The 25,320-nt window shown below is 72.8% G+C and overlaps 7 protein-coding genes across 7 annotated transcripts; 4 read left to right on the top strand and 3 right to left on the bottom strand.

The window, feature by feature from the left end:
* Positions 1-1,547: 1,547 nt before the first annotated feature.
* Positions 1,548-2,096, bottom strand: AURANDRAFT_6678 (hypothetical protein; the record flags this gene model as incomplete). Its single annotated transcript, XM_009034626.1, has 1 exon — positions 1,548-2,096. A coding segment is annotated over one exon (549 nt), but the record flags the coding sequence as incomplete, so codon positions are not given.
* A 2,090-nt stretch (positions 2,097-4,186) lies between these two features.
* On the top strand, positions 4,187-5,518 carry AURANDRAFT_61461 (hypothetical protein; the record flags this gene model as incomplete). Its single annotated transcript, XM_009034994.1, has 1 exon — positions 4,187-5,518. One exon carries the CDS (start codon positions 4,187-4,189, stop codon positions 5,516-5,518), a length of 1,332 nt encoding a protein of 443 aa, XP_009033242.1.
* A 1,094-nt stretch (positions 5,519-6,612) lies between these two features.
* Positions 6,613-8,145, top strand: AURANDRAFT_61460 (hypothetical protein; the record flags this gene model as incomplete). Its single annotated transcript, XM_009034995.1, has 1 exon — positions 6,613-8,145. One exon carries the CDS (start codon positions 6,613-6,615, stop codon positions 8,143-8,145), a length of 1,533 nt encoding a protein of 510 aa, XP_009033243.1.
* A 1,524-nt stretch (positions 8,146-9,669) lies between these two features.
* AURANDRAFT_61459 (hypothetical protein) lies at positions 9,670-10,851 on the bottom strand (the record flags this gene model as incomplete). The annotated part of the gene is made up of 1 exon (XM_009034963.1): positions 9,670-10,851. The coding sequence occupies one exon, from the start codon at positions 10,849-10,851 to the stop codon at positions 9,670-9,672; it is 1,182 nt and encodes a 393-aa protein (XP_009033211.1).
* A 247-nt stretch (positions 10,852-11,098) lies between these two features.
* Positions 11,099-16,715, top strand: AURANDRAFT_70759 (hypothetical protein; the record flags this gene model as incomplete). The annotated part of the gene is made up of 4 exons (XM_009034996.1): positions 11,099-11,359; positions 11,425-12,331; positions 12,393-12,714; positions 13,592-16,715. The coding sequence occupies 4 exons, from the start codon at positions 11,099-11,101 to the stop codon at positions 16,680-16,682; spliced, it is 4,581 nt and encodes a 1,526-aa protein (XP_009033244.1).
* A 2,287-nt stretch (positions 16,716-19,002) lies between these two features.
* AURANDRAFT_20559 (hypothetical protein) lies at positions 19,003-20,514 on the bottom strand (the record flags this gene model as incomplete). The annotated part of the gene is made up of 1 exon (XM_009034962.1): positions 19,003-20,514. The coding sequence occupies one exon, from the start codon at positions 20,512-20,514 to the stop codon at positions 19,003-19,005; it is 1,512 nt and encodes a 503-aa protein (XP_009033210.1).
* Positions 20,515-20,779: 265 nt separating this feature from the next.
* On the top strand, positions 20,780-21,238 carry AURANDRAFT_15426 (hypothetical protein; the record flags this gene model as incomplete). The annotated part of the gene is made up of 1 exon (XM_009034997.1): positions 20,780-21,238. A coding segment is annotated over one exon (459 nt), but the record flags the coding sequence as incomplete, so codon positions are not given.
* Positions 21,239-25,320: the final 4,082 nt, after the last annotated feature.

Below are 25,320 nucleotides of genomic sequence, written 5' to 3'. Positions count from 1 at the left end.
AAGATGGGCTGCCTCGTCGCGCTGTTGCTGCGGCTCGCGCGCGCCGCCGCGACGAACGCGTCGAACGTGAGCGCCTGCGACCGCAGCGTCGACGCATCGCCCTACGTCGTGCTGCTCAAGTTCCACAAGGTCGGCGGCGAGGCGACGTCGGAGATCGTGAAGAAGCACTGCGCCATCCCGACGCTGGCGCCGGACGTCGCGAAGCGGCTCGTGCCGCACAACTGGTACTTCATGAACAACAACGCCTTCACGCACCAGACCATCAGCGTCTACCGCCGCGAGGGCCTCGCGGGTCTCGGCGCGCGGCTGCCCGCGTCGGCCGCGCCGCGCGCGCTGCTCGTCGCGCTGCTCCGGGACCCCGTCGAGCAGCACCTGTCGGCGCTCTACTTCTGGAGCGACCACCACGACTGGACGCCCGCGCAGCGCGCGTCGCTCGCGCACCCGCGGAACTGGACGGCCGCGGATTTCGACGGGCTGATCGCGGGCCTCGCGCCGCGCAAGTTCGGCGGCCACGAGGCGCTGCTATCACTGGCGCGCCACCGGCCGGACCTCGACGCGCGCGAGGCGCCCCTCCCCTTCGACGACGGCGACGACGAAGCCGTCGCGGAAGCCGCCGCGGCCGCGAAGGCGAATTTAAGGCGCGACGTCGCCGTCGTCGGCACGCTCGACCGCGACGCGGCCTTCCTGCGGCTCCTGGCCCTCGCGGCGGGCTGGCCGACGAGTAGCGTCTGCACGCACCTCCTCGCCCACGGCGCGGGCCGCATCTACCACAAGTACCTCGGCAGGAACCGGCGGCCGCCGGCCGCGGAGCTTTTAGGGCCCGAGCTCCTCGCGCACGTGCGCCACCGGCTCCGCGGCGACCTCGACCTCCACGCCTTCGCCGGACAGCTCCTCGAGGACCGGCTCCGCGCCTTCGGCGAGGGCGCCGACGCCGCGGACGCGACGTGGCGCGGCGCGTGCTGCACGGAGCGGGAAAAGCGTGATTCAACGTCGCTTCAACGTGAGGGTTCCGCGCGCGCGCGTTCCGGCGTCGAGAGCGCTCCGAGAGATGATCGCTCGTCCAAAAATCAGCCGAAACGAGCGGAAAATGACCGAGATATGAGTTGGGAATTTCGCACTCTTTTCTTGCCCAGGTGCTGCACGGGGCTCCGCGTCCGCGTGACGCCGGAGTGCCTCGGCGGCGACAGCGGGCCCCTCATACGGCCCATGCTCCCGAGGCACAAGGCGGGGGGGTAAAGCGTGGGGACTACTCTTCGATGGCGTTCGGCGCTTTTTAGCGACGCGTCCTAGAGGTAGGAGACGATGGCGGTGTTGACGTCGTACGGGACTCGGCTCCGCACTTCCTCCGGGACGCAGGCGCGAAGCAGCGCGGCGACGACCAGCGCGGCCTTGCGCTTGGCGGCGATGCCCGCGTTGCGCACGAGCCACCGCTCGTTGACGGTCACGCGGCCGCCGCGCGCGAGCTCGACGAGCGCCTCGAGGCCGACTGCCGCGATCGCGACCGCGTTGGCGCTGTTGTTGAGCGCGAGGTGGCGCAGCGCCCACGCGGCCTGCTCTTTGTTCCCGGCGTTCCCGTCGCGCAGGAGCTCGACGAGCGGCGGGATGCCGCCGTTCTCGGCGATCGGGACCCGGTTGGCCTCGTTGCACGCGAGGTTGCGCAGCGCGGCCGCAGCCCATTTCTCCGCGCTCCCGTTGCGCACGACGTCGACGAGCGGCGGGATGGCGCCGGCCGCGGCGATCAGGACCCGGATGGCGTCGTTGTCGCTCGCGAGGTTGCTCAGCGTCGCTGCGGCCGCCGCTTTGGCGTCCGCGCTCCCGTCGCGTAGGAGATCGACGAGCGGCGGGATGCCGCCGGCCGCGGCGATCGTGACCATGTTGGCGTCGTTGCACGCGAGGCTGCGCAGCGCCTCCGCGGCCGTCATTTTGGCCGCCGCGCTCCCGTCGCGCAGGAGATCGACGAGCGGTGGGATGCCACCGGCCTCGGCGATCAGGACCCGGTTGGCGTCGGTGTAGCGCGCGAGGTCGCCCAGCGCCCGCGCCGCCGTCGCCTTCGCTGCGTCGTCGCCCTCGCGCAAGGCGCGGACCAGCCCCACGATCTCCGCCATGCTTGACCCCTTCGATAACGCCGACGTTTCCCCATGCTTGCACATCAACTTTCTCTTGTGGCGTTCAAAATCGTGCGTGCTGGTGGGGCCGCGCCGCGCGCATCACACCACCTCGTGCCCAAAACGCGCGCGCAACGATGCCGCAGTTCTCGACGCTGTCCCGCTACGGCATCGGCAAGCGCTACGGCCTCGCGCCGGTCTGGGCTCAACGCAAGCCGGGCTCGCAGCAGAAGAAGAAGCGCGCGCGCGCGCCGGCGAAGAAGGCGGAGTGGAACGCCTATCTGACGGACGCGGGGCGCTACAAGCTGCCGGCGAAGGAGGTCGAGCGGCGCAAGAGCGCGCACGGCGACTGCGGGCCGCGGCGCGCGATCGCGGACGCCGCGGCGGCGCCGACGTGGCACACGCGCGCGCCCAAGGCGGCGGCGACGCCGGAGCGGCGGCCGCGCGGGGAGCCGTCGTCGGCGGCGACGACCGTGGGCGACGACGTCTTCGACCTCCTCGCGGACGGCGACGCGCCCGCGGCCGGCGACGCCGCGCGGCCGGAGTGCCCGGCGACGGCGGACCGCGACGCGCGGCCGCGGCGCGCGCTCAAGTTCCGCCGGTCGCCGTCGCCGCCGCCCCGCGGGACCGACGACGCGCCGCTCCGCGCGCGCGTCCAGGACCTCGAGGACCGCCTCGAGGGCAGCGAGGCCGCGCGGCGGAAGCTCGAGCAGCGCGTCGACGACCTGTTGGTGGCCGTCGCGGACCTCCAGGCCCGGGAGACGCGCGACGCCCTCGCCAGCGTCTGCCTCGGCCCCATGCGCCCGGCGACGCCGCCGCGCGCGCGGGCCCCGCGCGCCGCGCCCGCGACGCCGCCGCCGCCCGCGTCGCCGCCGCCGCCGCCGGGCCCGAGGTTCGCGGCGCCGCCCGCGGAGCTCCGCGGCTGGACCGCCGCGGCCCTCACCTACGTCCCGCCGCCGCCGCCGCCCGCGGCCGAGCGCGCCGTCGCACGCCTCTGGTAAGAGCAGCGAGCCGCGGTTTCTCGAGCGCGTTCGGTGTCGGTGCGGCGACGGCGCCGACTCGGACGCGCGGGCGGAGCTCGACCTCGGCGCGCTCGCGAGCCAGCGGCGCGAGCGGCTCGCCCGGACCCGCTCCGCCGGTCGTCCGGCAGCAACGCCTGCTTCTCCTCGCAGCCACGGCCCCGTGATAGCGTCTCGGGACTTCAACAAGACTTCAACCTGGAGGAGCCGCGTTCTCGAGCGACGAATCTATACAGGCAGGTACATATAGAACGGTACTATACATAGAACGGTACCCTGGGGATTAAGAGTGCCCGGCGATGCTCCGATAGTCCCAGAACCTGCTGATTTTGCGCACACGCCGAGGCCGAGACAGGATGCGGCCCCCGACAAAAGAACCGCGCAGTTTGGCGCCGAGCGTGTCGAGTACCAGAGCCTCTCCTAGAGGCTCTCAATATCCTAACTAGGATAGGTAGCGGGAGGCCCTAGAGCCACTGGGTGGCACTGATGCTCGACGCGATCGGTGCCGTTGGACGTGCTTCTATTGGCGGGGGGCGCACCTTGCCCCCGCCTCGGCGTGTGCACAAAATCAGCAGGTTTTGGGGCCATCGGATCATCGCCGGGCGCTACATCCTCGAAAGTACCGTTCTATATATCCTACGTAGGACTATCAGGAGTCCCGCAGGGCTCGGATCTCGACGCCATCATGTCCGTTGGACGCGCTTTTTTCAGGAAAGACGCATCTCTGACTCGTCCCGGGGTATGCAAAAGGGCACGGCCGCTAGATGGGTGCGTCGCGGCCGTTAAAAAATACCCCCGGATGGTACCGTTCTATATGTACCTGCCTGTATACTATTTTGCAGTGTGTCGCGGAGCGTCCGTCCGAGCAGCAACATAAAACTTTTAATGAGTGGTTAAAAGCGTGCGCAGCGCAAACCTCAATTAAACGAGTGGCCGATAGCTCGCGAAGGCCGTAGGCCGGCTTGTTGCCACTACTTCTGAGAGCTACGAGCGACGCCGCTGCTGCCGCCGCCGCCGCATCGAGCGAGCATCCCACCACCGCAGCTCACCGCAGCCGCAGCCATGGCGTTCGAGCGCAAGGGCGCCCTGGGCCAGACGGTGATCATGGGCGTCATCTTCCTGCTCGTGTTCATCGCCTACTACATGCTCCAGGGCTACGCGTCGATCCTCTTCGGCGCGGACCTCGCGAGCGACGCGCTCGTGACGCTCTACGCCGTCTTCACGGCGGGCTGCTTCTTCGCGCCGGGCGTCGTGAACCGGTTCGGCGGCAAGCGGTCGCTCGCCGGCGGCGTCGTCGGCTACGCGTGCTTCTCGGCCGCGGCGTTCGCGTACGCGGCGCTCGGCGAGCCGCGGTGGACGCGGGCGCTCGTCGTCGGCGGCGGCGCGCTCAACGGCGCGGGCGCCGCCGTGCTCTGGACGGCCCAGGGCCGCATCCTCCTCGACGCGGCGGCGCGCGACGCGCGCCACGACGTCGGCGAACTCTTCGCGGTCTTCTGGTGCCTCTTCAACACGTCGGCGGTGCTGGGCGGCTTCGTGACCTTCGGCTACTTCTCGACGCAGACGTCGAGCGGCAACGCGCCGCTCTACCTCGGCTTCACGGTGCTGATCGCGGCGGGCGGCGCGGCGTGCTTTTTGCTCGAGGACGACGCGGTCCCGGCGGCGCGGGCCGACGGCCCCATGATCGATCGCGCGGCGCCCGGCGCGCTCGCGGAGCTCGCCTCGACGATGCGCCTCTTCGGCACGAAGCGGGCCCTGTGCCTCGCGCTGCTCTTCTGGTACACGGGCTACAACCAGCCCTACCAGCTCAACGGCTTCGGCGACCGCTTCTTCCGGAAGCGCGTCGTCGGCCTGCAGCTGGCGTCGTTCTACTTCATGGAGGTCGTCGGCGGCTTCGTCGCCGGCCGGGCGCTCGACGACAAGAGCCGGTCCCACCGGCGGAGCGCCGTGGTCGTGCTCTGCCAGTTCGTCGCCGTCACGGCCGTCGGGTTCGGCGTCGCGGGCTACTTGGAGAAGACCGAGGGCCCGGACCCGGCCAAGGTCGGCTTCGAGGGGCTCGACTGGGCCCTCCCGACGCTGGCCTTCGCCGCCTGGGGGTTCTCCGACTCCCAGGTCCAGACCTACACCTACTGGCTCATCGGCGCGCTGTACCCGGACGACGCCGAGGACCGGTGCCGCATGGTCGGCTTCTTCAAGCTCACGCAGTCCCTGGGCTGGTGCGTCGGCTTCGCCTTCCTCCCGGCGAAGCGCTGCGCCTACTTCACGCAGCTCGTGCTCACGGGCGCCTGCTTCGTCGCGGGCACGGCGCTCGCGTGCCTCGAGCTGCCCCGCGACGCGAAGCTCGTCGCCGCGGACGCGCCCTTGCTCGCCAACGAGGCCCCGGGCAGCCTCCAGTGATGTTGGCCCCCTTTTTATTAAAACTCGCGTCGCTCTTTAGACGACCTCGGCCCGCGGCGCCATCTCCACGGAGGGCGGCGCGTCCTCCTCCCGCGCGGGCAGCCGCCGGTAGCCGCGGACGACGGAGCGCGACGCGAGCACGGCGATCAACGATTCGACGGCGACGTGGCCGACGACGACGTAGGTGCTCCGCCGCAGCGCGTGGTTCTGCCGGCTCCAGTCGCGCTCGTTCGACGCGCGCGCGCCGATGGCGGACGCGCAGTAGAGCGTGCCCAGCGCGGAGGCCGAGCTCAGATTCCCCGAGAGCGCCGCGACGAAGTCGACGAACACGCGAACCCGGCCGGGCGCGTCGGCGACGTGCGCGTAGCAGTTCGCGGCCGTCGCGCCGGCGCAGACGAGGACGAGCGCGAAGGCCGCGGTGCAGAGCGCGCGCGCGGCCTTGAGGCGCCGGCAGTCGTTCGCGCCGAGGTCCGACGGCGCGGCGCACGTCACGTCGACCGTCGACCGCGTCCGGGCGCGCGCCGTCGTCGCGACGGTCGTCGCGTTGCCGTCGCAGCCCAGGTCGCACCGACGGCAGGACCGGTCGCAGAGGCCGGGTGCCACCGCGCCGCAGGCGCCTTGGGATACGACGACGGCGCAGGAGTCGCGCAGCTCGTCCGCGCAGGCCGCGTCGCAGGTCACGTACGCCGTGCGCCGCGCCGTGACGACGACGCGGTCCTTGTAGAGGCCTTCGAGCGCCTTCACGGTCACCGTCGTGCCGGCGGGATAGCCCGCCGTCGCCGCGGCCTCCGGCGCGACGCGGCCGCGCCACATGACCCATTCGTCCCAGCGGATGGCATGCCGCAGCATCACGGCCGAGCCCAGCAGCAATAAAGCGCAGAGGGCGTGGCGCTTCGCGAGCGCGGCGTTGTCGCTCATGCGTGCGAGCACTCGACTGCTGCGCGACTCACCGATGAACGCTAGGTCTCGACGCTGCTGCCTTTCGCATCTCGAGGACGCATCCGTGGGCTGCCTCAACGTTTTTCTTGCCGTCGCATTGACGCGGGTTGCATGCGCGAGGCGATGTTCGCGGCCGACGGATGAGAGCGCTGCTCATGTTGCTCGCGCTACGGCGCGGCGCCGGCTTCGGAATTGCGCGCCGCCGGCTCCTGACCACCGTGCGCTACTCCGAGAACGTCGCGAAGCTGCCAGGGGGCCGCAGCGGCAAGCGCGGCGCCCGGCGCGCCCGCCACGAGCGGACGCTCGACTTCACGGCGCCGCGACCCGCGAAGACACCGGCGAAGAAGGAGTTCCGCGTGCCCGCGGCGCTGCGCGCGCTCGTCGCCGCGCACGGCCCGCCGGGCGGCGGCGCCGCGGACGCGGACGCGACGGCCGCCGCGGTCGCGGCGGCCGCCGCCGCCGGCGCGCTCGAGGCCGACGCCCTCGCGGCGGCCGTGCTCTCCCTCCTCCACCTGAAGCGCGCCGACCTCGCCGAGGCGGCGCTCGCCGGCGACGGCGCGCTGCTGCGCGCCGCGCCGCGCGAGCTGTCGTCCGTCGCCGCCGCGCTCTGCCGGTCCGGCCGCGTCGACGCCGCGGCGGCGCTCGGCGCGGCGCTCTTCGGCGAGGACGTCGCCGACGCCATCGTCGCGCGGCCGTCGCGGCTCTACGCGCCGCTCCACGGCGCCGCGCGGGGCGCGCGGGCGACCGCGGCCGTCGCCGAGGCCTGGTCCGCCGCGGAGGCGCGCGCCGCGGCCTCGGAGGCCGCGGAGCCGGCGTCGCCGCTGCCGTTCAACGGCGCCCTGCGCGCCGCGCGCGAGGCGCGGTCCCTCGCCGGCGTCTTCGAGGTCCTGGACGCGATGGCGGCCGCGGGCTGCGCCGGCGACGACGACACGTTCGCGGCCGTGGCCCACGCGGCCGCGCGGTCCGTGCAGTTCGTCACGGGCGCCGTGTCCATGGACACGCTCCCGAAAAGCGGGCGGCCCGAGGTCGCCCTCGTCGGCCGGAGCAACGTCGGCAAGTCGAGCCTCGTGAACATGATCACGAACCGCCGGTCCGCGGCGTTCACGTCTAAAAAACCGGGCAAGACGCAGCAGTTCAACTACTTCGACGTCAACGCGCCGGGCGACGACGCCAGGCGGCCCAGGTTTGCGTCGGCGAACGACGGCACCGCGCCCGCGCCGCGGCCCCGGAAGCGGCCGTGGGCGCCGCCGGGCCGCTTCTTCCTCGTGGACGTGCCGGGCAGCGGCTACGCGCTCGCGCCGGGCGCGGCCCGCGACGCCTGGGCGGCGCTCCTCGAGCGCTACCTCGCGGAGCGCGCGGACGTCGTCGTCGTGCTGCACCTCGTGGACGCGCGCGTCGGCGCGCAGCCGACGGACGCCGAGCTCTTCGCGCTGACGGCGCGGTGCGACGCGGCGCGGCGGGACCGCGGCCTGGAGCCCCTCCGGCCCGTGCTCGTCCTCACGAAGGCCGACAAGAAGGACTCGAAGGTGTCCCTGGACGCGCAGGCGCGGCTCCGCGCGGACCTCGCGGCCGCGACGTCGCCCGACCGCGCGGCGACGACGCCGATCGTCGTGACGTCGGCGGTGTCGAAGCGGGGCCGCGACGACCTCTGGCGCGTCCTCGGGCCGGCGGTGCTGCGGGACGACTAGAGGTGCCGCTCGAGGGGGCTACTAATGGACATCCTTACAACTGCCGCCCTACTCCGCCGGCAGCGGCGTCGCGTCGACGATCTTCGCGGCCTCCTCGCGCGTCGTCCAGACGGCGTCGTCGCCGACGTTGAGCTTGCCCATGGCCTCGAGGTCCGCGTCCTCGGCCCAGTAGTCGATGGGGTCGCCCATGAGCTTCTTCCAGCAGGGGTGGCTCGACTCCTTCTCGAGGTTGACGACGAGCGCGCGGTCGTCGCCGTCGCCGTCGAGCGTCCACGCGCACGCGGAGACCTCGACGTTGCCGCGGAGGCAGCCGAAGACGACGTGGGGCTGCTTCGCGTGGCCCTTGACGGCGCAGCTCAGGAAGTCGCGCTTGATGACGACCGTGACGTCGGCGGCGGTCGTCGCGGGCGGCACGGGGATCGTCACGGTGCACTCCGTCGAATTCGGCACCTGGTCGAACTTGGCGACCTCGTCCGCGTCGCCGGGGTCGGGCTTCTCGACCTCGAACGCCGCGTCCTCGACGGGCAGCTCGCGCGCCGTCTCCTCGATGGTCGCGACGGCCTTGGGAAACCGGTTCCGCAGCTTGGGCTTGCCGAGCGTTTCCAGCGCCTCGTCGAGCGACGCCCGGGCTTTGACGTAGGCGCCCATCTCGATGAAGGCCACGGCGCGGTCCACGGGGAGCGCGTGCTCCCGGCCCTGCTCGTCGACGAGCAGGGCGTCGCTCGCCGTCGTCAGCGCGGCCTTTAAAGCGCTGCGCGCCTTGTCGTCGAGGTCCGCGGCGGCCCGCGGCTCGCAGCCGCCGCCGCTCGCGTCCGACGACGTCTGCTGCTTCTTCGGCGGGCCCTGGCGGCGCGACGACGACGGCTTCTGGGCCTGCGCACTCATGGCTCGACGAACGGAGTGGACGAGGAGGTGCTCTGGCGGACTCGGAGGCGCTCCTGCTTGAATCATGCTTGCCCTGCAGCGCCCAGAGGGGGCCGACCACCAGGCATACACCAGCCACGGCATACACCAGCATAGCAGCCGCATAGCAGCCGCATAGCAGACGCATAGCGGGCGCATAGCGGGCGCATAGCGGGCGCATAGCAGGCGCATAGCAGGCGCATAGCAGGCGCATAGCAGGCGCATACCACCAGCATAGCAGGCGCATAAGACCAGCATAGCAGCCGCATACCACCAGCATAGCAGGCGCATAAGACCAGCATAGCAGCCCACCAGCATACCACCAGCATAGCAGCCGCATACCACCGGCATAGCAGACGCATACCACCGGCATAGCAGACGCATACCACCCGCATACCACCCGCATACCACCAGCATACCACCCGCATACCACCCGCATACCACCCGCATACCACCCGCATAACACCCGCATAAAGCCCGCATAAAGCCCGCATAGCGGGCGCATACTACCAGGCATACCGGCGGTCAACCCCCTCGGTGCGCGCCCGCCACCGGCGCCACCGCGCGCGCCGTCCACCGCCGTCCGCCCAGCTCACCGAATCACACACACACGTGCTCTACCTATGACGCGTTCCGGAACGGGTAGCCGAAGAGGTCCGCGTCGACGCCCCAGGCCGCGTCGACGATGGCCCGCGCGCGCGGCGTGTAGAGCGCACCGTAGGGCAGGTCGAGCGGGTCGTCGCCGATCCTCGACGGGTTCTCCTGGACCGACGCCAGCTTCGCCGCCGCCGCGGCGCAGCCCCGGGGCGCGCACCAGGCCGCGACGTCCGCCGCGAGGCGCTCGAAGCGGACGAGCGCGTCGACGAGGAACTCGCCCGTCGCGGGGTGCGTGAGGTAGACCGCGAGGGGCGTCGTGACCCAGAGGTTCGCGTAGGCGGCGTCGCCGTGGACCAGCGCGAGCCAGCGCTCGAAGGCCATGGCCGCGCGCGCCGTCGGGCTCGCCGGCGGCCGGATCTTCCTCTTCTTCGCGTCCGCGTGGAACCGGCGCGCCTTCGCGCAGTGCGCGGTCGGGTGGGGCAGCTTGCCGTAGAAGCCCGCGATGCAGAAGCGGAACCAGGAGAGCGCGCGGTCGTAGGGGTCGCGGATCACGGCCACGACGGACGCGCCGGCGAGGTCCGACCGGTCGTAGGCGAGCGCGTGGTTCTTCGGGAACCGCGGCTTGAAGGCCTTCTCCACGGACGTCCCGCCGGTCTTGGGCACGTGCACGAAGCGGAGCAGGCCCTTGGCGTAGGCGTCGGGCCGCGCCGCCGGCGGCGCGCGCGTCCGCCGGCCCGCGGCGCGGTCCGCGGCGGCGGCCGGCGCCGCGCAGCCGAGCGCCGGGTCGACGCCCTTGGGATGCTTCTCGCAGTAGCGCACGAGCGCCGGCGCCGCGTAGTGGCCGCCGAGCTCGCCGTAGGAGTGCGTCTTGCACCACGTCGCGAGCGACGCGCACCACGCGGCCCGGACGGCCGCCCGCCGCGCGGCGTCGAGCGCGGGCAGCGTCGACGTCGCGTTCGTGAGCGGCGCGGCGGCGAGCGGCGCGGCGGCGAGCGGCGAAAGGCTCGCGTTTGCGTGCGAGGCTCGAGCGGCGGCGAGCGGCGCGGCCGCGGCGCCGGCGGCGAGCGGCGCCTCGAGTCGCTGCTGATCCAGCGCTTGGGCGCCTCGCAGTTCCTGGGCGCGCTTCTCGCGCCGCAGCTTCTCCCGCTCGGACACCGGTTTGGCGTCGCAGAGAAAGACGAGCAAGAGCGCGCACAGTCTCATCATTGCATGGTGGCATCGGCCATCGGGGCAGCGTTTAAACTTAAACATCGACGTCAACGCTCGCCGAGGCAGCCCAGAATCTCAGCAATTCTGGGGACGCAAGATGGCATGCAAATACAACATGAAAGGCGAGTCCACGGCGGCGAAGCAAAAGGTCGAGGACGTCGACGATTCGGCGGCCGTGCCGACGATCCGCGGCGAGCTCAAAGCGGCCTTCGCCGCGGGCGACGTCTCGACGCGCGACTTCCGCATGCGGCAGCTCCTCAAGTTCCGCGACATGCTCGTCGCCGGCCGCGGGCCGCTGCTCGACGCGCTCCAGCAGGACCTGCACAAGTCGCACACGGAGGGCTGGATGATGGAGCTCAACCAGCTCGAGCACGAGGCCCAGGAGGCCATCGACTCGCTCGACGCGTGGATGCGGCCCGAGCGCGTCGGCACGAACGTGGTCAACGTGCCCGGCGCCTCCTACGTGCACTCGGATCCCCTCGGCGTCGTGCTCGTCATCGGCGGCGTCCTGCGACCGGAGAGATGTTCGAGAGCTTTTGACCCGGAAAACGACGGAACGTCGTCGCGTAGGTCATCGGCGCGTGGAACTACCCCGTGCTCCTGAGCCTCGCCCCGGTGGTCGGCGCCATCGCGGCGGGCAACGGCGTCGTGCTCAAGCTGCCGAGCGACAAGTACTCGGCCGCGACGTCGGCGGCCATCGCGGAGCTCGTGGGCGCCTGGCTCGACCCGCGGGGCGCGCGCGTCGTCCGCGGCGACCGCCGCGCGACGCAGGCCGTCCTGGACGCCCGCTGGGACCACATCTTCTTCACGGGCGGCAAGACCGTGGGCAGGATGGTCGCCAAGGCCGCGGCGGAGCACCTCTGCCCGACGTCGCTCGAGCTCGGCGGCAAGTCGCCGTGCGTCGTCGACAAGTCCTGCGACGTCGCCGTCGCCGCGCGCCGCATCTGCTGGGGCCTGTTTACGAACTGCGGCCAGACCTGCGTGCGGCCCGACTATCTGCTCGTCGACGAGACCGTCGCCGACGCGTTCCTGCGCGCGCTCCGGGCGGAGATCGCGGCGTTCTACGGCCCTGACGCGTCCCAATCGCCATACTACGGCCGCGTCGTCAACGACCGGGCCTTCGACCGCGTCGCGGCGCTCGTGGCCGACGCGCGCGAGTCCGGCGCGGCGGTGCACGGCGGCGCGACGGACAAGGCGACGCGGTACGTCGAGCCGACGCTCGTCGACTACGGGTCGGACGCGGCGGCCTTCGAGGCGTCGGCCCTCATGGCCGACGAGATCTTCGGGCCCGTCTGCCCGATCTTGCGGTACGCGTCCCTCGACGCGGACGCGCTCCCGATCGTGGCCAAGCGCGAGAAGCCCCTGTGCTTCTACCTCTTCGCCGGCGACGCCAAGGTCCGGGAGAAGCTCCAGTGGGCGACGACGTCGGGCGCCTTCGTCGTCAACGACGTCATCACGCACCTCGGCGGCTCGCGGCGTCCCGCGGCCGCGACGAATTTCGAGAGCTTTTGGCCGGGAACGCGAGTCGCACTTGGTAGGCAACTCGAGCCTGCCCTTCGGCGGCGTCGGCGAGAGCGGCATGGGCAACTACCACGGCCACTACAGCTTCAAGACCTTCTCGCACCAAAAGGCCGTGCTCCACAAGACGCCCTACCTCGACCTGCCGGCGCGCTACCCGCCCTACGATTCCACGAAGGAGACCATGTTGGCCGTGCTGCAGCACCCGCGCTACGGGCCGGACCGCCTCCTCTCGCTCGTGCCGCCCGCGGTGAAGAAGGCCCTCGGGGTCGCCGCCGCCGTCTACGTCGCCAAGAAGCTCGCCCCCGCGGTCCTCGCGACGGAGTCGGGCCTCCTCCTCGAGTACGTCAAGGGCCGCGTCGCCGCCCACCGGCGCTAGGGCGCCTTTGGGGCCGGCGCCCTCCTCCGACGCACGGCGTCCTAAGGGTCAACTCAGAAGTCAGTTACTCGGCGGCCTTCGCCCGCTTCCGGCAGAGCGGCGCGGGCTCGCGGGGCCCCTCGTCGGCCGTGCCCTCGACGTCCGAGTCGCTGCCCTCGAGCTCGCACAGGTCCACGAGCAGGTCCTCCATGAGCCGGTTCCGGATGTGGGGGAAGAGCGCCGTCGGCGGCAGCCAGGGCAGCGCCAGCAGCAGGTCGAGGACGTCCGCGGCCTCGTCGACGAGCGGGAAGACGTCGAGCCGGAGCGCGATGAGCGCGTCGCCGTCGCACGACGTCCGCACCTGGAGCTTCGTCCACGTCGGCGGCGCGCCCACGGCCGTCGCGTCGACGGCGAAGAGCTCGACCTCGCGGCCGTCGTCGCCCCGCCGCGCGACGCGCAGCGACGACGCGCAGCGCGCGCCGGCCGCGGCGCCGGCCGCGTCGCCGGCCGCCGTCGTCTCCCGGGCCTCCGGCCGGCTCGCGACGAGCGCGACGGCGCCGCCGCCCCGCGACCGCTTCGGCAGCGTCAGCACGCCGCCGCCGTCCCGCCGCGCGAAGGTCAGCCGCGCCGCGACGTCGCGCACCTGGTCCCGGGCCAGGTCGTCGAGCTCGCGCCCGGAGGCGCCGACGAGCCAGGCCTCGCAGGCCGCGCCGAAGAAGGGCTCGATGGGGTCGACTTTCTTTTTGGTGGTGGTGGGTTCTGGGGCCGACGCGTCGCTCGACGCGGCCTTTTCAGATGGCTCGAGTGGCTCCATCGACGCCATCGCCTGAGGCAATTTTGAGTTGCACAGATGTTGCACAGAAACAGCGGCCTGGCCGGCACTCGCGCAAACATGAGCCGCTTTTTCCTCCTCGCGGGGCTCGCGGCGACGGCCTCGGGTCTCTTTCGCGACCAGGCCGGCGAGCTCGACTGGCGCGTGGAGAACGTGGGCGCCGTGAGCCACGCCGTCTACCAGCAGCGGCGGTGCTACGCCCTGACGCGCGCCGGCGGCGGCCAGGCCCTCGTCGCGGCGCTCAACACGCGCACGGGCGGCGTCGAGTGGCGGCGGGCGCTGCCGCCGGGCGAGGCCGGCGACGGCGTCGTCGTCGCCGGAAACGCCGCCGTGACGCTCAGCGGCCGCGGGTCGCGGCTCCGCGCGTGGCGCCTCGGCGACGGCGCGCTGCTCTGGGACGCGGCCGCCGCGGGCGGCGCGTCCGGCGCGGCGCTCCTGGCGCTGAACAAGCACGGCGCCGCGGGCGTCGCCGGGAGCGACTGCGTCGTCGTCGCGCTCGGCGGCGACGCGGTCGCGGCGCTCGACTGCGGCGCCGGCCGGCCCGTCGCGGGCTTCCCGTGGTACGCGGAGCCCGAGGACGACGCGAAGCTCGCCGGCGCGCTGCGCTCCGGCGGCGCCAAGGGCGCCCCGCGCGTCCTCTCCGTCGTCGCCGCCGCGGACGGCGCGGGCCTCCTCGCCGCGGGGCTCGCGGGCGACAAGGCCTGGGTCGCGTACCTCGACCCCTTCGCCAAGGGCGGCGGCCACGCGGAGGCGTCCCAGGCCGCCGTCGTCGCGTCGGGCTGCCGCGACGTGGCCCTCGCGAGCCGCTCGGGCAAGGCGCCGCCGCTCCTGGCGTGCCTCTCCGGCGGCGACGACGTCAAAGCCTACGACGCGATCGCCGCGCTGAACAAGGGCGGCGCCGTGCCGCCGCTCGGGAGCGTCGCCGGCGCCTTGAACGGCGCGGCGGCGGACGCCCTCGCCGCCGAGCCCAACACGGGCAACCGCGTGCTGCGGCTCGCGGGCGGCGGCGCGGCCCGCCTCCTCGGCGGCCTCCGCGACGACGAGATGGCCTCGGGCGCGCGGACGCCCCTCGTCGCCCTCGGCGACGGGCCCTGCGGCGCGACTTGCGCCTTCGGCGCCTTCGCGACGCCCGTGGCCTTCGCCTCCGGCGGCGGCGACGGCGCCGGCCGCGCGTTCTACGCGTCCGCGGCGCCCGAGGCCGGCGGCGTCGCGACGCGCGTCTTCGAGGTCGGCGGCGCCGCCGTCGGCGACGCCGACGTCGCGCCGTTGGCCGTGGCCGCCCACGGCGCGCCGGCGGCCGTCTTCCCCCAGGTCTTCGACCGCGCGGAGGGCGCGGGTTTGGGGTACCGCGCGATGGTCGTCACCGCCGCGGACACGGTGGCCATGGTCGGCGCGGCCAAGCTGTCCTGGGCCCGCGACGAGGCCCTGGCGCACGTCACGTCCGCGGCCTTCGTCGACGCGCCGCCGCTCGAAAGCGCGGCGCCGTCCGAAGGAGCGATTCCGTCGTTCGCCGCGCGCCTCGCGTCGCAGCGGACCGCGGCCGCGGCCTTCCTCGGGTCCGCGTTCGACGCCCTCTTCTCCATCTTCAAGGACGCCGCGGCGCTCAAGGAGGCCAAGAAGCTCGCGAACGCGCGGCGCTACGGCTTCGACAAGCTCGCCGTGCTCGCGAACGCGGACGCGGGCAAAGTCTTCGCCGTGGGCATGCACACGGGCGCGACGGCCTGGTCCGCGCTCGTCCCCAAGAACGCCGCCGTCTCCGTCGTCAAGCGCGGCGACCGGCCCGAGCTCGGCGTCTTCGCGAGGGGCGTCGGCGTGTCGTACCTCGACGCGCACCGCGGCGCGCCGATCGGCGGCGCGCAGCCGCTGCCCGCCGCGGACGTGTTGATTCCGACGCGCGCGGTCGACCCCGCGAGCGGCCGCGACGCCTACCTCGCCGCGGCGCTCGAGGACGACGGCGCGGCGCTCGAGGCCGTGCCCGCGGCCGCGGGAGCCGCGATCGCGGCGTCGCTCGAGGCCGCGCCGCTCCACTTCCACGTCGTCGACGCGGCCCGGGGCGCGCTGCGCTGCTTCATGGTCGCCCCCGGCGGTTTACGCGCCGTCGAGCTCGGGGCCGTCGTCGTCGCGGGCGGGCCGGGCGACGCGATCCTCGACGTCGCGTACGGAGACGCCGGCCCCGTGTCGTCCAAGGCGCACGTTTTAGGCGACGACGCGCTGCTCCTCAAGTACCTGAACCCCCACCTCGCCGTCGTCCTGTCGTCGTCGCTGGGCGGCGCGCCGGCGCCGCTGCTCGACGCGAAGTTGCGGGTCGCGGACGTCGCGGCCGAGGACCAAGTCGAACCGCCGACGCTCTACGTGACCTTGGTCGACGTCGTCAAGGCGTCCGTGGCCCACCGCGTCGCCGTGCCCCACGGCGGCGCGCCGGCGAAGGCGATCCTCAACGAGAACTGGGTCATCTACTCCTACTGGAACCACAAGGCGAAGCGCGCGGAGCTCGGGTCCCTGAGCCTCCACGAGGGCATGATCGAGCGCTTCGGGCTGAGCCCCTTTAAGGTGCCCGAGCAGGAATCGACGGCTTCCGCCTGGAGCCTGCCGCCGCCCGTCGCGCTCCAGCGGACCTTCGCCCTCCCCAAGCCCGTGACGGCGCTCGGCGCGACGGCGACGTCGCGGGGCATCGCTAGCAAGCACGTGCTCCTCGGCGTCGAGCCGGGCCAGCTCTCCGCGCTCGACCGGCGCGCGCTCGACCCGCGCCGGCCCAACCTCGACGAGAACGACAAGAGCCGCGCGGCGCGGAAGCGCGTCGAGCGCGAGCTCGACGAGGGCCTCCGGCCCTACGCGCCCTTCGTGCCCCTCGCGCCGCGGTCCGTCGTCACCTACGACCAGCAGATCCTCAAGCTCAATGCCATCTACGCCACGGACGCCAAGCTCGAGTCCACGTCCCTCGTCCTCGCGACGGGCGTCGACGTCTTCGGCTGCCGCCACACGCCCAGCGGCGCCTTCGACCTCATCGCCGACGACTTCAACTACGCGCTCCTCCTCCTCCTCCTCCTCGGCCTCTCCGTCGGCGCGCTCCTCCTCCGCAAGGCCGCCCAGGCCAAGAACCTCGCCATCCAGTGGGTCTAGGCGCGCGCGCGTTCGGTTACGCGGTTCTAGCGCCACGCGCGACCGGCCGTCGCTGACATCGGGCGGTCGTCGGCAGCATCCGGGATCGTTCGGTCCGGACGGGACGGGGTCGGCGGGCGACGCGCGAGCCGCGCGGCCGACGGGTCGTCCGCCGAGGTTCCAGAGCATCATTGCCAGGACCAGCTGCGTGGCCCAAGAGCGCGACGACGACTAGTCGCCCGCACGCGCGGCCGCGCGGGCCGTCCCGAGCCGGTCGTTCGATCCCGTCGGAGCGACGCCCGCGCGACGCCGTCCGACCGGCACCGCTCGTCGCGAGGTTTTGGTCCAAACACGACCGCGTCGTCGCCGACCCGGACGCACAGCGCTGGAGCTCCGGGAGCCCGAAGACGCCGCGGTCCGCGCGCGGCCGACCCGCTCGGAGACCCGTTCTCGGAGCGGCGACCGCGGACCGATTTCGGCGCGGCGCGAGCTTGCGACGGCGCCAGTGACCGGGTCCAGGGGTTCGACGAGCGGATCAACGCGTCCGCGGGCGCCGAGGAGCCCGGCGAACCGCGGGGCCGCGCGCAGACCGCGCCGTCGCCGCGACGAGCCGAAAGCTGCCCGAGCGCAAGAGCGCGGTCGCCGACGCCGACCGCGGCGCGTCCGCGGCCGAGGACGGTCCCGGGGGGCTCCGCGGAGGCGGTGGCGGCGGCCGGGAGGGCGGCGTCGGCGCGCGGGGCGGCGGCGACGACGTGCCGCGCGGCGCCGGCGGCCGAAAGCTGCCCAAATGGCCAAGCTTGGGGAGGCTGCCCCGGAGCTGCCAACGGCGCGACGCAGGTTTACTGGATAGATTGAAGCGTTTGACTACTCCGCGACTGGATAATTGTGTGACAACCCGCAAATGGCACCGCTATTTTTGACCAACAGTGGCGAGTAGTCAGGGGTCCAAAGTATACTGTCGAAAAAATCGCGACTACTCCACATACCGTAATTGTCGTTTTGTCGGTGTGCCCCGCCTCGCGCATATCTTATGGAGGAGGCAGAAATTCGAATGAGTTTCAGCCTCCCCGCCGGTCGACAGTTCAGCAATGAACAGTCGAGTGGTTCAGTAGACTAACGAGAGTCTCTTGGGTGGGTCCACTGGTCGATATCAGTGGTCTCGCTTGGGGATGATCAGTGTCTTACTACGGAGTGGTCGACTGGTTCGAGTTTTACTACTCTCGGTCCCACGAAGTACCGCCAGCTCAGTTCGCTGAGTCTGCGCGACCTGATAGAAGACTCTTGCGTTGGTACGCCATGCGAAGAGTGGTCCTACTCGTAGGACCGGTTCTATTGTGCACAAGTCGCATGCGACCAGTGGTCGAGATAGGTTTTCTAGTAGAACCAGGTCTCGGTCGCTGAGCGTGCAACGAAGGCCCTACTCCGGGAGCCGACGAATACTGGTGACCGTTGCCTATTGACTGTTCGCCCTGCATCTCGCAGGCGGGCGTCGAGGTCGGTGTGCTTTGCTCGTTTGGTCCTCTCGGTGTCGGCGCTTGAAAGTGCGAGAAGGTTGATCCTTCGACACGATCGATTGGTTCGACGTTCCATTGGGGAAGCCCTTTGGAGTCTCGTCGGACCGGTCGTTCGACGGTTGCTTCGGCGACTGTCACTCTACGCTATTTGCAAAAAGCGCCAAGGCTCTCGGTTTTATACTGAGGTCGAGTCGCGACTGAAGGACACTTTGTGTTCCTTCGGTGGGAATAGCAATCTGGTTCTTTCGCGCTCCCCCCCAATCAACCAAACACAAAACCAATACAGCTCCAATTGGAGCGAACCAACCCCACCCAAAAACAAAATCCGTGTCTTTTTGTGCGGGTTTCACTTCTGCGTCTCCCGACGCAACACTCTACTCCAGAAGACCTTTTAAATCCAAGCCGCTTTCGTGCGGGTTTTATCGTCATAGTCATCGACTACTTGGACGACTACTACTACGACTCCGACTCACCACTTCTCTGAAAACGCCCAAGTCCAAATCGTGCGGGTTTCTCGGCGACCATTGCCAAGTACCCCCAAGTACCCTGCACCGGACACTTTTGACGCCCGAATACGCCCGTTTCCTCGCGCCGTAAAACGCCGCTCGCCGTCCGCCGCGCCTCCCCCCGCCCCCGCCGGGACTCCCTCTGCTCGACCGACGCACAAACCAGCAGTCGCCGCGCGCGTCCGCGAATACGGCCTTTTCTCCCGCCTTCGCGCGCGCGCCGCCGCGCCTCCTCGACGCCACTCGTCCCTCGCGCCGCCCTCGCCCCGCGACGACGCGCATCACCGCGCGCGTACGTCGGTCTTCGTAAAGCTTCCCGCCTTAAAGAATCGCGCACGACGAGTCCGCGACCGCCGGCGGCTCGTCGGCGGCCGGGTCGTCGTCGTCGCCGTCGTCGAGGTGGCAGACGCTCTCAACGTAGTGGAGGCCGTCCGGGTCCTCGAGGACCGCGCGGAGGACCGTCTCCCAGCGGCGCTGGGCGGCGCCCAGGCTCTCGCCCGCGCGCCTCGAGAGCGCGAGCGGCGCGACCTCGGCGCGGCCCGCGAGCTCCCGCGCGGCCTCGGGGAAGGCGGCCGACGCCTCGTAGGCCGCCCAGGCGTCCGCGCCGAGCGCCTCGGTGACGGCGGCCTGGAACTTGCAGGGGTGCGCCGTCGCGAGGATCGCCACGGGCCGCGGCTCGGCCGCGGGCCCGCCGTAGGGCGCGTAGCCGAGCTCGTCCGCGGCTGCGACGGCGACGGCCGTGTGGGGGTCGCAGACGTAGCCGTGGGCGTCGCGGAACGCGCGCAGCGCGGCGAGCATGGCGCCGTCGTCGACGCGCGCGGCGCGGTAGCCGCCGTCGCGCAGCGCGCCGCGCGTCGCGGGATCGACCCGGAAGTCGCCCGCGGCCATCGCGGCGCCCGTCTTCGACGCGTCGCCGCCCGTCGCGCCGTCGTTGATCGCGCGGCAGGAGATGTCGTTCGCGTTCGTGCCCGCGCAGATCGCGCCGAGGGGCAGGCCGCGCCGCTTCGCGAGCGTCGCCGCGGCGAGGTTGCCCATGGCGCCCGTCGGGACGACGACGTCGAGGACGAACGGCGCCGCGCCGGCGCCGAACGAGTCCCGGCACCTCAACCAGATCCAGACGTAGTGGACCATCTGGGCCAGGGGCCGGCCGACGTTGTAGGAGTTGGCGCCGCAGAGGCCGTGCGCGCTCGCGAACGCGTTGTCGAGGCCCATGCGCCGGATGGGCTCGTCCATATCGTCGCCGCCGCCCTCGAACGTCGCCACCCTCACGCTCGAGGACCCGTGCGTCGTCATCTGGCGCCGCTGGAGCGCCGAGACCTGGCCCTCGGGGAAGCAGCAGACGACGCGCAGCGACGCGTCGTCGACGTCCGCGGCGGCCCGCAGCGCCGCGGGGCCCGTGTCGCCCGTCGTCGCCACGAGGATCGTCCGCCGCTCGCCGCGCTTCGCCGCGAAGTAGGACAGAAAACGCACGAGCACCTGGAGGCCCAGGTCCTTGAAGCAGAACGTCGGCCCGTGGAAGAGCTCGGCCACCGCCACGCGCGGCGCCGTCGCCAGCGGCACGACGGGGATCTTTTCGGGCGCGAGGAAGTCGCCGTAGCACGCCGCGAGCAAGGGTTCTAGGTCCGCGTCGGGGATCTCGCCCGCGACGAAGGGCCGCAGCACCTCGACGGCCAGCGCCGGAAAGTCGAGATTCTTCCAGGCCTCGAGGTCGTCGGCGGTGATGGGCGGCAGCGTCTCCGGCACGTAGAGCCCGCCGTCGGCCGCATAGCCGCTGCCAATGGCCTCCTCGAAGCTCACGCTGGCGCTGGCGCCGCGCGACGAGACGTAGCGCATCTTCAAAGGACGCGCTCTCGTGGCTCTGCCTCGCGACCTGGGATCCGCACGACGCGCCGGACGACGCGCCGCGGCCGCGGGAGGACGACGCTGTGGATGCCGTGGCCAGATTCGGCGAAGCTTTGGCATCATCTTGAGGGCAAACAAAGCATCGTGGGGAGGCATGTGCGCCGTCTTGGCCGTGCTCTTGGCTGCAATCTGCACGACTGCAGATGCCTTCGCGCGCAGCAACCCGCGCAAAGCGACGACAGCTCTCGCCGCCAAACCCAAAGCGGTCATCTTTGATCTCGATGGCTGCCTCTGGTATCCGGAGATGTACATGATGAGCTGGCGCGGCGGCGGCGCTCCCTTCGTGCCCAAGGGCGACGCGATGGTGTCGCAGGCGGGCGAGGCCGTGACGCTCTTGGGCGACGTGCGCGCCGTCGTCGCCGAGCTGCGGGCGGACTGGCCGGACGCGGTCGTCGGCATCTCGAGCCGCACCGACGAGCCGGCGTGGGCGCGCGAGCTCCTGGAGAAGTTTCGCGTCGAGGACTTCGCGCTGGGCGACGCCTTCGACGCGCGCGCGGTGCAGATCAGCAAGGACTCGAAGGTGGCCCACTTCGAGCGCATCGCCGCGGCGACGTCGATCCCCTTCGAGGACATGCTCTTCTTCGACAACGAGCTGGGCAACCTGCGGGCCGTGACCATGCTCGGCGTGACGTGCGCCTATTGTCCCGAGGGCGTCGACGACGCGATCTGGCGCGAGGCGCTCGCGGCGTTCCCCGCGCCCGCGGGCGACGTCGTCGGCGCCGACGCCTACGGCCTCGGACGATGAGGCGGGGGTAAGAGCCGCGACGTTACTCAGAGCGACACGACGAGCTTCGCGGGCTGGAGCGTGATGGCGAAGAGGTCGCCGTCGTGGCGCGCCGTCGCCGTGGCGACGGCGGCGGCGGACCCCCAGGCGCGCGTGCCGCCGAAGAGCAGGAGCGTCGGGCCCGGCTCGTCGTCGAGGTCGGTCTGGCGGAGGTGGAGCAGCGCGGGCCGCATGCGCGGCGACGGCCGCGGCCCGTCGAGCGCGGGCTGCGACCAGCACCGCGACGGCACGTGGAGCACGTGCAAGTCCGCGAGGAACTTGTGGCCCGTGACGCCCCCGAAGACGACGAGGTGGGGCCCGACGGCCGCGGCGCTGTGGCCCGCGCGGCCGCTCGGCGGCGCGCCGCCGCAGGGGAGCCGCGCCCACGCGTGCCGGAGCCCGCCGTGCGACCGACTCAGCGACTCGAGCCGCAGCGTCCAGGCGTCGTTGAGGTAGTCGTTGCGCGTGAGCGTGGGCGTGTTCGCCGCGGGCACGCGGCCGAGGCCGCCGAAGAGCACGAGGGACCGCGCGCCGAGCCGCGTGAGCGTGTGGCCCGATCGCGCGGACGGCGCGGTCGCCGCCGCCGCGACGGCCTTCGCGCGCTTCTTCTTCTTCTTCTTCTTCGGCGCGCCCGTCGCCGGCCCGGCGACGAAGCGGTCCGCCGACGCGGCGCGGTCCCGCAGGCCGAAGACGAGCGCGAGCTGGCCGCGCTGCGTCGGCTCGTCGTCGTCGTCGTCGTCCGACGAGTCCGACTCGCCGAAGATCTCCTCCGTCGCCGTCCGCGGCCGCCGCTCCGGCGGTTCCTCCACGTCCTCCTTCTCCGGTGCCTCCTCCTCCGTGACGGCGCGGCGCATGGGCGCGACGTCGTCGGCCGTGAGCGTCGCCCAGGTCCTCGTCCGGAGGTCGAGCGCGTGCAGGCCGTCCAGATTCCGCCGGTGGTCCGGCGCGAAGCCCCCGTAGACGAGCAGGTGGGGCCGCCGCCCCACCGTCGCGTGGGCGACGGCGGCGTCGGACCGCGTCGAGGGGATGGTGCCCTTGAGGGGCTCGCGGCGCCACGCGTCGTCGGCGTCCAGCGTCCAGAGCGCGTCGAACGTCGCGGCCGCGCCGGCCGCCGCGCGCTGCGGCGGCGCCGCGACGGCGTGCCAGGGCACGGGCTCCGCCGCCCCGCCGTCGCCGAAGCGCGCGAAGGCCAGCACGACGCCGCCGACGACGCAGCAGTCCGAGCTCGCGACGCCCGCGGCCGGCGGCGGCGCGGCGGCGACCTCGCGGCGCCACGCGGCCGTCGCGGCCGACGGCGCGCAGACGTAGGCGTCGCCGTTGGGCGTGAAGGACCCGTGGTGGTAGCCGCCGACGACGACGAAGCGGCCGTCGGGCCGCGGCGCCGCGGCCGTCGCGCCGATGACCGGCGCGGACGCGTCCGACGCGCACTCGGGGCACCGCCAGAGTCCCTCGGGCGCCTCCTCCAAACCCAAACATCCGAGGTGGAAGACGAGGTTGCAGTAGTCGCAGCACAATAAATCGCCGCCCGTCGCGCAGCGCTCGCAGCGCCAGTTGTGCTCGTGCGTCCAGAGCTCCTCGGCCGCGTCGGCCTCGTCGTCCGCCGCGACGGACCGCAGGGGCGCGCAGGTCGCGACGAGCGCGCCACTGTGGGATAGCTCGACGCGGTCCTCGCCGAAGGCGTGGTGCACCGCGCGCGCCGACGCGCGCGAACACGCGCGCCAGACCGACGCGCGGCCGACGTCGAGGTAGCGGCAGACGTCCCAGAGCAGCTCCCAGGGCAGGTCGCTCAGCGCGCCGCCGCCGAGGGGGCCCGTGTGCTCGTCGGGCCGCCGCCGCCGCTTAACCACGGCGCGCGCGACGACGCCGGGGCCCTTGCTCTTCTTCGACGCCGGCTTCTTCCGCGCCGGCGCGCGGCCGGCCTTCTTGCGCCTCGCGCCGCCGCGGCCGCGCGCGGCCGCGGGCGCCGGCGCGGGCGCTGGTGGTGGTGGCGGCGCGGCCTCGGCGGCGCTCATGCGCATGGCCAAACGAAGGCTGGCCATCGGTGCGGGTCGCTGCCACTGGACGGCGGCGGAGGCGGCCGAGCTGTGCTTCGCGGCTTCGGCGGCTTCGGCCTCAAGTTGAAGATCAACATCGATCAAAGCAGCCCAACTTGATGATCTAGCAGCCCATCCAGACAGGGTGGCCAGCCGCTTCCTGTTGCACGCCACGGCGGCCGTCGACAGCCCGTCGCGCACGGCCCTCAGGCACTGCCGGCGGCAGATCCTCGTGCGCAACGCTCGCTGCGCGCTCGAGAGCTTGGAGGAGCTCCGCGAGGAGGTCGCGCGGGAGCGCGAGGCGCGGGCCGCGGCCCACCGCGACGCGCGCGACTCGCACCTGTCGGCGGCGGAGGGCCACGAGCGCGCGGCCCGCGCCGAGGAGGCGCTCGTGACGTCCATGCCCATGGACCTCGGCGCGCAGATCGCCACGAAGCGCCGGTCGCTCAAGTCGCCGACGTCGCAGCGGCGCGTCGTCGAGGTCGACTACGTCGCGTCGCCCGCGGCCGCGCCGTCGCCCGAGGAGCCGCGGAACCTCGCCGAGCGCCTCGCGGCCTTCGCCGCCGAGGAGTTCCCCGAGGCGCCGGCGCCGCGGAACCTGGCGGCGCGCTACGCCGAGGCCGAGGCCGCGGAGGCGGAATGGCGCGCGAAGCGGTGCCCGGAGACGCTCCAGCTCTACGCGGAGCACGCGAGCGGCCACACGCAGTGGATCCACGACGCCGAGGACGCCGACGAGCACGGCGAGGCCGTGACCTACGTCCACGCCTTCGCGCCGGCCCGCGGCAGCCTGCACGCGGACCGGCGGCGCAAGGTCGTCCGCCTGGGCCTCGACGCCGACGAGGCGCCCGAGTTCCACGGGGCCTTCTACGACGACTCGTCGAGCGGCGGCGAGGACGAGGAGCAGCGCGACGAGAGCGACCTGCGGGAGCGGCTCGAGCGCATCTACGGCGCCGGGCCCGCGTCGCCGCGGCCCGCCGCGGGCCGGCCGGACGCGCCGCGGGAGGAGGCCGTCGCGGCGGCGGACGCGCGCTGCGAGGCCGCCGTGGACCTCGCCGAGGCCGCCGAGGCGCGCGCCGAGGCCGCCGAGGCGCGCGCCGAGGCCGCCGAGGCGCGGCTCGAAGCGGAGGCCGCCGCGCGCGCGGCCGCCGAGAAGCGCGCCGCGCAGCGGGTCGCCGCCGTCGAGAAGCGCTGCGTCGACGCGGAGCGCGCCGCGGCGGCGCTCCGCGGCGACGCGGCCGCCGCCGAGGAGGCCCTCGCGGGCGTCGAGGTGGACCACGTGGCCCGGGTGCTCGCGCTCGAGCGGGACCTCGCGCGCGCGCGCGCGGACCTCAAGGCGTCCGAGGCGCGGCGCCGCGAGGCCGAGGCGGCCGCGGCCGCGGACGCGACGGCCGCGGCCGAGGCGTCCGCGGCGGCCGCGCGCGGCGACCGCGCCAAGGGCAAGGCCGCGGAGTCGCGGCTCCGGGCTTTGGAAACCAGCGCGACGACCCTGGCGGCGAGGATCGGCGAGCTCGAGTCCGAGCGCGACGCCGCCGCGGCGCGCGCCGACGCCCTCGAAGGCGCGCGGGCCGCGACGAAGGAGCTCGAGGCGGCCCTCGCGGCCGCGACGGCGCGCGCGGCCGCGGCCGAATCCGCGGGCGGCGCCGAGGCGACGCGCGCGCTCGAGGACCTCGCCAAAACCCGCGCGGCGCGCGATCTCGCCGTCCGGGACCGCGACGCGGCCCGGAGCGCGCACGAGGCGTTGAAGACGGACCACGCGGACCTGAAAAGGAGCCGCGCGGCGCTCGGCGGGGACCGCGAGGCGCTCCGCGCGTCGCTGGACTCGCTCTCCGACGCCGCGGCGGGCCTCCGCGACGAGGTCGCGGACCTGCGGGACGCCAACGAGGCCCTGGCGGCGGCGAACGCCGAGGCCCTCGCGCGCGACGCGGGCCTCCGCGCGGACCT

Source organism: Aureococcus anophagefferens (assembly GCF_000186865.1).
Source record: "Aureococcus anophagefferens unplaced genomic scaffold AURANscaffold_2, whole genome shotgun sequence".
NCBI classification, from domain to species: domain Eukaryota; class Pelagophyceae; order Pelagomonadales; family Pelagomonadaceae; genus Aureococcus; species Aureococcus anophagefferens.
This window is presented reverse-complemented; position numbering and strand designations above follow the sequence as displayed.